Source organism: Mus caroli, chromosome 7 (assembly GCF_900094665.2).
Source record: "Mus caroli chromosome 7, CAROLI_EIJ_v1.1, whole genome shotgun sequence".
Lineage (NCBI taxonomy): Eukaryota > Metazoa > Chordata > Mammalia > Rodentia > Muridae > Mus > Mus caroli.
The window spans coordinates 145,238,443-145,250,875 of NC_034576.1; the positions used below are offsets into that span (position 1 = coordinate 145,238,443).

Sequence of the window (12,433 nt, forward strand, 5' to 3'; positions counted from 1 at the left end):
AACACCAGCAAAGGAATGACTCACCAACAAAACAGATGAACAAGCCAGTAAGAGTGAGGGAAAATGGGGACAGGGGAGGAAGCAAGTTTCCTTCTTCCGTGTTCTTTTATATGGCCTGTCACCAGGAGGTATGACCCAGAGTTAGGTCTCCCCTCTTAACTGAAGCAACCAAGTAAACCCTTCAAAGGAATGCTCAGCTGCTTGAGTTTTAGTTGAATCCAGATATAGTCAAGTTAACAGCCAAAGTTAGTCAGTACAAAGTGTATGGATGCCTTGCCTGCATGTATGTGTATCATATGTTTGCAGTGCCTGTCAAGGCCAGAAGAGGGCATTAGATCCCTCTGAGCTGGAACTACAGGACATTATAAAAGAACCCACACTTAGGTTCCTGTGTTTGAGAAGCAAGCCCTCTGAACTTCTGGACCATCTCACCAGCCCTAGCTCTACTTTTTGGCTATGATAACAAATGCACATACAAAAAGTATGTGGATCTGTTCTTGTATGGATGTGTTTTCATTGCTCTTGGTTGCACATACACATTTCAACATAAGGGTAAATCCTTGAATCAAATGTCTTGATTATCAACCCCACCTCAAGACAAAATCAGATTCCTTTGGGGAAATTTAGAAGTTTTATGACGATAAGACTTTCCTCTCATGACAGTGCAAAGATGGCTATTTGTTGTCACAGGTGTCTTTTAGAAATGAGTATTTTCCTGAAAGTATACTATAGTCTTCCTATCACACACATACAGAATTACAGAGAGCGGGGGATCCGTGGTTACTGCAAGTTCAGCTCATATTTTGGTCTCTATTTACTGTTCAAGTAGAGAAGTGAAACACTTTGGGTATCTGGATACTTGCATGCATAGAGATTATTACTGGATTTAGAGTCACTGCCTGAGTCCCAACAAGCCAGATTGGGCTGCTCATCCTTAAACTCATTAACAATGCCAAGTTAAGGAGCAAGAGAAATGGCTCAGTGATCAAGAGAATGGCTGCTTTTGCAGAGGACCCACGTCAGACAGCTCACAACTTGCAATTCCAATTCCAGAGGCTTCTACACCCCTTACGGGTCTCTATAGGCACCCACACATCCACACCACACACACACACACACACACACACACACAGAGAGAGAGAGAGACAGACAGACAGACAGACAGACAGAGACAGAGAGAGACAGAGAGACAGCGAGAGACAGACAGACAGAGAGCATACACTCACACAGACACATTTATACATAAATGGAATGGAAATACACCTTTTCAAAAAGAGACAAATTAATAAACAGAAAGGGGGTGGTTTATCCACCATGGCTACATTGGGAAGGATAGCGGGATTCAGCAATCCTCTGCCCCAAGTCCATCTTCTAGGCGCTAACATGAGCTTAAGGTCGAGAGGTCAGGTATGCATAACTGTGCAGCCCTGATCAAAGTATGGCTCCTTGGCCCACGGTTATTTAGGCTCCCAAGTCTTTCCTACAGTGTCCTTGGACAAGTTGTAAATCTTTCTTCAGGAGACAAAATCCTCTCCCAGTTGTTGCAGCACTCACACCTTTTCTCCTCTCCTCCCACCCCCAGATTTCTGGGGAAAATCTAATTTATTTGGGTCCATTGTCTTAACAGACTGATAACCAAAGAGAGGGGCAGGGATATTCATTCCTCCCAGGCAGCCCATTAAGAGGCATCCTTTGGGTTGGTGCTTGGCTGCGTTCCGATAGCATGACATATTTACAAATACGGCTTTCAATTCCCCTTTTCTCAACAAACAGAGCCAATCTCCTGCCAATACAATGTATGGACTTCCTGTTTTAGTACAAATATTGAGTTAGTTTTCTCATCGTGACAAAATAGTTGTCAAAACTAACTTCAGGAAGTTGTTTTGGCTCCTGGTTGAGGCTCCTGCAGACAAGGCGAGGCAGCAGGGAGATGAGGCAGTGGGTCACATCACGTTCACAGTCAGCACACAGATGAATGCTGGCGCTCAGTCATCTCCCTCTCTTCTTTCATGCAGCCTGGGTCCAAGTCCATGCACTTGTTTGCTTGGTATCATAGATAGGAAATTGCTATTTTAAGGCAAGATCACCAATGCATCAATCCTTCCTTCCTTCCTTCCTTCCTTCCTTCCTTCCTTCCTTCCTTCCTTCCTTTGTTTTGTAAAAATTTCATCTTGGATGTCCTGAAACTTGCTTTGTGGACAATGCTGGCTTCAAACTCAAGAGATCTGCCTTCCTCTGCCTCCCAAGTGCTGGATTGAAGGTGTGTCTCACCATGCCCAGCTAAAGGTTTAACTCTTACCTTCAGATCTAGGGCTCATTCTTTAAGATTTATTTTTGCCTAATTAATTTTTAACTATTTTATGTATATAGGTGTTTTGTCTGCATGCATGTCTGCACACCAGTGCCAATGGAAACCATATGAGGGCTTCAGATCTCCTGGAACTGGAGTTACAGGTGGTTGTGAGCTGCCATGTGAGTGTTGGGAAATGAATCCAGGTCCCCTTGAAGAGCAGCCAGTGCTCTTAATCATTGAGTCATGGCTCTATCCCCTAGGTCTCATTTTCATCATAATGTTGGCAGGTATTGCACTGGATAGATTTGTCTTCGTTTTTCTGTGTACAAGGATAGCAATACTAGAACCGTGTTGAAAAAGACCATTCCTTCCCCCATTGAACTGTCTTGTCCTCTCATTTAAAATCAAAGATCTATTCCTAGAATTTCAATTCTATTTATTCCATTGATCTCCGTTGTTATTGTGTTAGTTTTTTGTTTTGTTTGTTGTTGGTAGTTTTGCTTTTTGTCAACCTGACACAAGGTAGAGTCACCTGGGAAGAGGGAACCTATGGGCCTGTAGGCAGGTCTTTGGAGCATTTTCTTTATTAATTATGGATATGGGAGGGCTCAGATAGTGGTTGGTGCCACCCCGGAGTGAGTGGTCCTGGGCTGTATAAAATAGCAAATTAAGGAAGCTATGAGGAGCAAGTCAGTAAGCAGCATCCCTCCATGGCCTCTGCTTCCATTCCTGCCTTGGCTTTCCACAATGATGGACTATAGCTGGCATGCATAAGCCAAATAAACTCTTTCCTCTGTGTGCTGGACAGTTTTATGTCAACTGACATAAGCTGAAGTCATCTGAGAGAGGGGAACCTCAATTTTAAAAATGCCTCCATAAAAGAAAAAGAAAAAAAAGAAAAGAAAATGCCTCCATAAGATTAGGTTTCCATAAGACAGGCAAGCCTATGAGGCATTTTCTTAATTAGTGACTGATGGGGGAGGGCCCAGCCAAATGTGGGTGATGGCAGCCCTGGGATTCTATAAGAAGGCAGGCTGAGGAAGCGATAAGGAACAAGCCAGAGAACAGCACCCTCCATGGCCTCTGCATCAGCAGGGCCTCCAGGCTCCTGCCCTGTTTTGATTCCTGTTCTAACCTCATTATAACCTGATTAACAGTTATATGGACGTATAAGCCAAATAAGCATCTTCCTCCCTAAGTTGCTTCGGTCATGGGGTTTCATCACAGCAATGGTAACCCTAACCAAAACACACCCCAAATTGCTTTTGGTTCTGGTATTTATCACAGTAGTAGAAAACAGACTAAAATAGCTATCCTTATGCTATCCCTCTGTCTCCCCCACCTCCCCTTTTGGAGACAATGTCTCATATACTCAAGGCTGGCTTTGAGCTCCCAACTCTCCTGCCTTCACCCTTTACATGCTGGGAGTACAGCCATATTTTACCATACTAGACTTTAGAACAATACTCTCCTGACTACTCTAGCTTTGTCGTGTGAGTCAAGAAGTATAAGCCCTCCATCTTTGTTCTTTTTCAAAATTGTTTTGGCTATTCTTAGTCCTTTCGCTTTCCCTGTGAATTTAGGATCAGGTCTTGCAAGATAGTTCAGTGGGTGAAGGAGCTTGACGCCAAGCTTGATTGCTTAAGGTCAATCTCCAGCACCCACATGGTGGAAGCAGAGAATTTAGCTGTCCTCTGACCTCCACACACATGCTATAGCATGCACGTGTACATGCGCGCGCGTGCGCGCGCGCGCGCACACACACACACACACACACACAGAGAGAGAGAATAAGTGAACAAATAATATTTTTTTAATTAAAAAGAAAATAACCTTGAATTTAGAATCAGAAAAAAAAAAAAGGCCAGACAACTTCTGAAGTGCTATGACCTGAATGATAATTTTGTCTTTGATTTGTGAAAGTCAGACCCTCTCAAATATAGTTAGATACTTGGTTTCTTCCAAGTCTGCAAGTCTCACATGTCTTTAGTGACTTTATCCCTTGATGTTTCGTTCTTTCTGCTGCTATTCTAAATGAGATCATCATTTAGACTCCATTTTGGATTATTTACTACTAGTCTATAGAAATATTTGTCTTTTGCATATTGGTTTTATATCTGCCACATTGTTAAACATGTTAACTCATGCAACTGTTCAATGTCTTGTCTTGTTTCTGTGCCAAAAATACCTGACAAAGTGACATAAAGAAGAACAGATTTATTGAGGCTCACAGTTCAAGGGTATAGTTCATAATGACAGGGAAGGCGTGGCTACAGCAGTGTGATGCAGCTTGTCACTTAACGCCCACAATCAGGAAGCAGAGATAAACACTGATGTTCATCTCACTTTCTGATTTTTATTCAGTTTACAACCCAAGATTATGGGATGGTGTCACTCACACTTAGGGTGAATGCCTGTAGGTATGTCCCACAGGAGATTTTAAACATTTACCAGCACCCTGTCCTGCATGGCACCTCTTCCATCTTCCTTCCTAGAACTCTGGGGAGAAATGCCAAGACTGCCTTGTTTGCTTCACTTTGTTACATCTCTGACCTTGGTGGGTGAGGAGCCTTCAGTCTTCCTTGAGAAGAACAGGCTCGGGACTTTTATGGATCTTCAGTTCCTCCTCAGGTCTGGAGGACAGAGCGCCTTCTATTGATGCTGAATGAAGTATTTTATCAGGAGAGTTGTGGGAATTGGAGAATAGAGGACAGCATTTCCTGTGACTCTAGAGATGCTCACAAGAGTTTTGTCTGGCATTGCTTGGCCGTTTTTGGATGCTGAGCTCTTTCAATACACAGCTGTCTTACTCCCTGACCTGCATATGAATTTCTAGCAAGCAGAAGTGAGGATGGTGGCAGCCAACAAACCCTACAAGAGCAAGCCCTACAAAACCAGCCCAGCTTGGGGAGTCTTCATTTTAGGAACCGGTGAAACGAGAGTGGCTCTACAACAAACTCCCCCTACCTCCTGCCAAATGCACACAGCAGGACTCCTCTGTGGAGTGAGTCACAAGACTCTGGGACTGAGCCAAAAAGAGCTTGACCTTGACTTTCCCACAGGCCAGGCCCTGCTCCAAGTAACAAGGACACATTGACCTTCTGTACTTAGAGACTCTCTGCAGCACTTCTGTCACTCTTGGGGAAACTGAGAAGCCAGTACAAGTTCATACAGACAGGAGAATTGTGAGACAAGCCCTGGCTAGGAAGGCCCGTTCTTCCCATCTTCCCACACCTGCTAGACAAGGGAAAGCAAAGAGAAACTTCCCATCCTGGGCTTGGGCTTCATCACTGTTTTCTTGGAAGCCAGAAAAGAGATATTTTCAGGCTGAGCTAACCGCCGGGGACATTTTCTGATGCACCCTCTGGGTACCTACTTGGTTTCCCCCATGTCCTTATAAGGCCAGCTGGCAGGATGTTAGGCAAGTCACTTAAGATGTAGTGCTCACAGGTGCAGGCTCTGCAAGACACCCCTTGTATTCTTGTAACAAGCCAGTCATCTCAGCAAGTCTCCTGGGCCTATGAGATTGTACCCTACCCCAACCCCTTCAATGGGAACAGAATGCAGCCGAAGTCTGCCTTCCACCTACCCCAACCCCTTCAATGAATGCAGCCTAAGTCTGCCTTCCACCTAACTCAGACCTGTCTGGCCTTCTGCCCATATCTGTTCCTGATCCAAGAGCTTCCTTTTTGTACCTCACCCTGGAATGGTTCTCCCATCCCACAAGGCTTTTCAGATGTGACTCTGGATCCATATTGGCTCCTCTAAGACACATTGTGCAGGTTTAATAATATTGTGTGGTATTTCCCTGGGGAGATGCAACATGAACATCCATTCACTCCAGATAGGGAATTGGCAATAGACCAAAGAAAGATCCCACCAAAGTTCGACTTGGTAAACCAATTAGTTGATTTAGGTAACTTACAGAAGTATGGATGAGGGGTTACTTACAGCATCAGAGACAACTCAAAGGGAGCTGTATCACCAAAAACCTCAGCATAGGTGATGGCTCACAAAAGCTGGAACCCTGGAGAATGGCACTTGAATAGGTCAAAGCATGGGCTGTCTTCCTAATTATGTATCTTTAGGGAGGAAGGGACCTGTTAGTTTCAGGAACGTCTAAAACTTGTTAGTTGTTCATTTCCTGAGTCTTAATACCTTCCCTCCAGAAAGGGATGTTTTAATTTGGAGGAAAACTGCTTTACAAAAAAATTCCCTACCATGATTCGTCAAACATCATGGAAACTCTCTCCATAGCATGTATGTGACCAGAACCTAAGGACCCCAAAGAAGCAGCCTTGGTTTCTAGGCTGTCCATAGCCCTTGGAACAGTTCCAGGAACACAATGGCATTCAGTAAACACAGATGTATCACACAGTACATAGACAAAACAACTGGCCCTACATGATGTTCAGTGCGTAACCCCATTTTAGGTATGAGGTATCCCCATCACTGGAGACAGTGGAGATCTGAAAGGAAAGCAGGTCCCCATCTCTGCACGTGCAAGAACTATTCTTGTCCCCTTTTAAATAAAAAGAATCCTCAGAGACTCCCTCCTGGAGACTCAAATGACTTTTAGTGTGATATCACTCCAGCATTTGGTGACTTGTGTTACTTTTGTTGTGACACCACTTTAGCCTCCAAGAACTATAAATGTAGACACAATTCTTCACTGTAGCAGCTATACCAGCCTGAAGCCAAAACAAATGCACAAATTAACTCTCAAGAAACCTACTAGCCTAGCAGAGTAGAGATAGCTCCACCCAGGCAGCTACTGGCCAATCATCAGGTTTACATGTAAATTATACATAGTTCAAATTTTCGTCCTTTAGACAACTGGGCATGGTGTCCTAAACCTATAGTCTCAGCACTTAGGAAGCAAAAGTAGACAGAGGTCTGTTCCAGGAGCCAGGGCTACATAGTGAGATTCTCATTCTCTGTCTGTCTGTCTGTCTGTCTGTCTGTCTCTGTGTCTGTCTGTCTCTCTCTCTCTCTCCACATATATATTATAGATATTCCTTTCCTTTGTTTACATGTATATGTGTATCTATTCCTTTTTAAACATATTTCCAGTGTCCTGTAGCCAGAGGGGTGCCAGGTGTGATCTCCATAGGGAACATGTCCTTAACTGCTCAAAGGTTTAAGAACATGGAGTGACCTGGAAAAAAGCTGAGTCTTGGGAACTGGTCCTTCCATGGTTCCCAGTGAGTCTGATGAAACAGCCCCATTGCCCTTCAGTTTGGGGAAGGGAATGACAAGATTTCACAGGAATATCATCTATGGTGACAGCAGCCATTCCTCACCTGGGAAGGAAGCACCTCTACCCTCTGAATCTTTCCTCACTTCCTTATTAATCCCAGCTTTCCGGGAACCAGCTAGAGGATGGAGGATGGACTCTTGGAAGGCAGAGCCAGGATGGCATGAATATTTGAAGGTGCCCCTGAGGGTTCTCGAGCCTAAAGGCTGGCTAAAGACATTGGATACACTATTGACCTTCCCAAATGCAGCCTCCAGAACTGCAGCCAGGAATTCTATCTGTGAGATAGGGGATTAGCAAGGCTACGAAGAATTCCATTCTAGACCTCCAGGCCCACGAGTTGCTGCCTGGGAGATCAATATACACAAAATATGTTAACTTTTAAGACTCTTTACTGTCGAGACACCTCCACTAGGGTACCCTCCGGGAAAGTCCAAGGCGTCCGAGTACGGGAGGAAGTAAGTGGGGCTTTCTTTGGGGCAGTATCTTGTGGCCAGTTCTTAGTCGCGACCCAGAAGCCTGCCCCGAGGGTTGGGAACTCTTAAGAAACTTGGAGATTCATCCTGCGCACGCACAGTGCACCGAGTCCCCAAGAACCAGCTGCACCAAGTTCCAGAACACTTACTCTGGGACTGAGGTGGCAGCACCCACCCAAGTACCCCTGGTTCGGGCACCCCGCCGGCGGGAGGCGGGGCCAGGGGTGGAGCGTCCTCAGGGCGGGGCCTCGGAGGGGCGGGACCTAGCGGTCTATAAAGAGTGAGGAGCTCGGCGCGCGCGCCCGGTCCGAGCGAGCGCGTCCTTGCTTCAAAGAGATAGCGACTCTCGCGCCTCCGGCTAGGCCTCCAGCCCTTCTCTACCCTACGTCTCATTCTCCGCACCGCAGTTCTCCGGCCCGCAAGCGCTCCAGGCTATCTGCCAGTCCCGGTCCCCGGTACTGCGTCCCCATACCGCCCGCTCCAGGACCAATCCAAGCTCTGCAGGCCGCGCACCGCCATGGGGGTGGAGGGCTGCACCAAATGCATCAAATACCTGCTCTTCGTCTTCAATTTCGTCTTCTGGGTGAGCAGCCACTGGGGACAGGGCGCACCCCACGGTCGCCAGGCTGGGCAGCGCGCTAGGCCCTGCTGAGAAGGCGCAGCGCAACCGCGAAGTTGCGGCGCCACCTGTGGGCTCCGTGCGCCGATCGGGGTCCTGGCGCCCCTCGCCAGCGGGTTGGGGCCGAGGGCTGAGCTTCCGGGCCTCGGCTCGAGGGGCTTCTGGGGCCGGGAAATCAGGGGATTGCTGGCCTGTCCCCTCTGAGTGCTGGGAACTGGTGCAAGAGTCTGCGGGCTAGAGCCAGGTAATCAAGAGCCCTCAGCTATGAAGGGGGTACTCGCACCCTCCTTGAACGTTGTTTTGGGGACCATCCTGCATCGCGAGCAGTGAGGGGGCTCGAGAAGGGCGGGATCTTGGCGCCCCGCCCCCATGAGCTCATCGTAGCCACCGCCCCTGGATAGGCGGCCTCGAAGTGGTGGGGGCACGCTCCATACTTGCCTCGGAGACGTCAACCCCACTATTACTCCACCCTTGCTTACCCTCCAGCTTGGTATTGCCACCCTGGGGGCTCGAGCTCCAGGCCTAGAAGGCAGGGTGGCCCGGGCCGCGTGCTGCTGCGCACGGTGCCCCAGTTCTTGGCCACCCCCACCCCCATTCCCCCAGCTGCCCCTCCTCCTTGCCCGTCGTCTCCTGCGCCTGACCCTTAGATCCTGAGAGGAAGAGGGTATGCAGTTCAGAGTTGGTGAAGGCCAGGGTGTTGCAAAGATCTGGGATCTGTACAAACCAGGAGCTTAGGATCTTTTCCTATATACAGGATCTAAGCTGGGCTCTCCACTTTGGAAAGAAGTGCACACCTATTTGGTCATCTTGGAAAGGAGACATGGGTATAGGAGGGTCTCCAAGTGTCCCTGGGTCCTGACTGTCTTCACTGCTGGGGAGTAGCCATTGGTGGTATGGGCTTCTTTCCATTTCCTAACTGGGTTGGGAATGGGGAGTCTTAACAGACCTGCCTGCGAGCACTTAAGTGAGCAGTGCTGGCCACTCCTCTGGACAGTGGTGCCACCCTCCCTGCTGCAGTGCACAGACTGCTGTTCCCACCACCCTCCTTCCCAGGAAGAAATGAGGTTATGCCAAGACAATGTTTCTCTAAAGTTGTTCCTGAGAGGGCAAACGTCTACAACGGCCCCTAGAGTGAGTGTGTTGGACAGGGGACACCTGTTTTCCATCGCGGACTGCTGAAGATCCCAGGGCGGGTCAGGGTGGGGTGGAGGGGAATAAGACGTTGGGAATGGGCAGGAACTGGGCTGAACTCAGCTGGGGCTATGTATGCTGCACGCAGTGCTGCAGGGACCAAGATTGTCAGTCACAGTGACTCCAGAGAACACATTCTAGGGAGCAGCATGGGCGATGGGGTTAAACTTGCTCTGCCCGGGCATGCCTTGGGGTCTTGACTGGGTAGTCATGTTGGACAGTGCTTGCCTACTCTGAACCATGCAAGGAATTGAATGCACCCTCAAGAAGTGTGTTATCCCCCCCCCCCCACACACACATTATACTTCAGATGTGGGATGTCAGGATCCTGTAGGGTCTTTCTTTCTTTCTTTCTTTCTTTCTTTCTTTCTTTCTTTCTTTTTTCTTTTTTTTTTTGCTCACCCACCTGATCCAAGCGCTAGACCCTCAGACTCCCTGGAGTGCTGAGGCTGGGTGAAGCTGCTCGTTTCCCAGGCAGCTGGGGTGGAGTCCTAACATGTCCCTGGGGTCTCTATTGAGGCTCCAGGAAACAGTTCTGAAGCCTCTCCCTGCTCCCAGGGGCCTGCCTACTGACTGCAGAACAGTGAAAACCGTAGCCTTTCACAATCCCACAGACCTCTCCTCCCTACCCATGTTGGCCTCACAGTGGATAGGGATGTGGAGCAGAACCAGGCTACAACTGGTGGACACTACCCTGGCAGAGGGACTCCTTTTGTCCCTCGTGTGGCAAGGTTTGTACTGTGGCTGATAGTTCCCTGATATGAAATTGAACCTTTGGGGAGCCCCACCCCACCACTCTGGTCCTTAGTCTTCACTTTCTCCCTCTAAAGTGGGAGTTCTTGGGGTCTCTGTCTCCTGGGATTGTGGGTAGACTAGCTAATGTACTCCAGAGTGGAGCAAGGGGCTTGGCACAGAGAAGGCTCAGGAAATGGACGCTGGGCACAGTGTCCAAAAGGGAGTGAGGCCAAAGGAAGCTGAGCAATGATGTCAGAAGGGCCTAAGGAGGGGGCTGAGAGGTCCTTTGGGCCGTGGTGGGGGCGGGGGTAAGAGCTCTAAGAAGGGAGATTTGGTTGACAGTAAGTGTTTCGATGGACACTTTTTAAAATTTCCAGTTTGAAGATTAAAGTGGTTTCTCTGTGGGAGGGGACATTCCGGGCACGCTAGCCTGCCTGCTGTCACTCCCACCAGTCCTCCTTGGGCTTCAGTTCAGAACCTACATTGGGGCCAGCAGAGTTCTGGACTCCCAAGATATATGGGGCAGGACACAAACCTGAAAGATGAGCGGTGAGCAGCAGAGACCATGTAAGATGCTCTTAGAAGCAGGGTGGTTAGTCGTCCCCTGAGACAGGTCTGGGATTAAGGGTCCAGTCTCCTAACTCCGGCTGGCAATAGGGCAGGAGAGCAGGGGATGGTTTATCACCGTGCCAGCCTATGGCCTGGGGTGGGTCTGTAGGAGCTTTGTGTGACAATGTCTCCATAGGAGTCGTCAGCTAAGGGGAAGAATCTTCACTGTGTTCCCTGACAGAACTGGCTGTTCCTCCAGCCTAAGGCTGCTGGTGGCCCCCGTCCAGTAGCCCAGGCAGCCAGACCCACCACAAAAGGCTGATTACAGCCTCTCAACTGGCATTTAATTCTCCAGACTGAACATGACTGTCTGTTGTGCTCGCTTCAGCAACACACATACGTGACTGTCACATAGTGGTCTGCTGGCTGCCTTCCGGCAGAGGGGCTCTAATTCTGTGGGCTCGGGATGGAACGAGCACTTCCTGTGCCTAGTCTCACCGGCGGGAGAGCAGACTTGCCCCTTGCTCCTGAGGCTGTCTGCTCTGCCCGGCTTTGGGAAGGACAATCATTGGCCTGCAAAGGGGAAGTCTGTGGTTCATCCCTGGGCTGGCTTCAAAAAAAAGGACATCCGAACAGTGGGGGCACAGAGTTGGAGTAAAGAAGTTGGAAGTCCCCTGGCAGCCTCTACTCTGGTGCCCACACACTGCGACCTCATAATAAGAGCCCCAACCCCATTCTTTCCGAACCCTTTAGGCATTCTCTCGGCACTTGCCTTCTAACTCAGTCCTACCTCAAACGGAGCTTCTGTGATGCTCTAGGAGGGTACCAACAACTGCCAACCTTGATTCCAGCACCCAGAGTCCTACCAAGGGGATTAGAACTTCAGTTATTAAATCTCTCGCCTTAGAGTCCAGCTGCCCTAGGGAGAGAGCAATCATCCTTGTACACAAGAGAGGGCTCAGGTTGGGGTAGGGTGGGGCAGGGTTGTGGAGACGTCAAGGTACCTGTGGCACTGGCTCTGATACCAGGGAACCAGGTAGGACACGGTGTGAGTGTTGGGTGGCTCTGAGGCCCTATAGGTAGGGCCATTTTATTCCTAGGACTGTTGCTAGAGAACCAGGTGTCCTGAGAACTGGCCTTTAGTTGTCTTCAACTGTTCAGTACTCTGTCCTGGCATGCCAGTGACTGACTGTGACCCCTAGTACCTCCCCCACAAACACACACAAAACACACACACACACACACACACACACACACACACACAGAGAGAGAGAGAGAGAGAGAGAGAGAGAGAGAGAGAGAGAGAGAGAGAA

At 48.7% G+C, this 12,433-nt stretch overlaps 1 protein-coding gene across 1 annotated transcript in view; it reads left to right on the forward strand.

Moving 5' to 3' along the window:
- The first annotated feature begins 8,307 nt into the window (after positions 1-8,307).
- Cd81 (CD81 molecule) overlaps positions 8,308-12,433 on the forward strand; it is a 16,576-nt gene continuing 12,450 nt past the window's right edge. Inside the window, exon 1 of the mRNA XM_021167032.2 lies at positions 8,308-8,609. Within this exon, the coding sequence (XP_021022691.1) occupies positions 8,544-8,609 (66 nt within the window). The 5' untranslated portion in view covers positions 8,308-8,543. The remainder of the gene's footprint in view (positions 8,610-12,433) is intronic.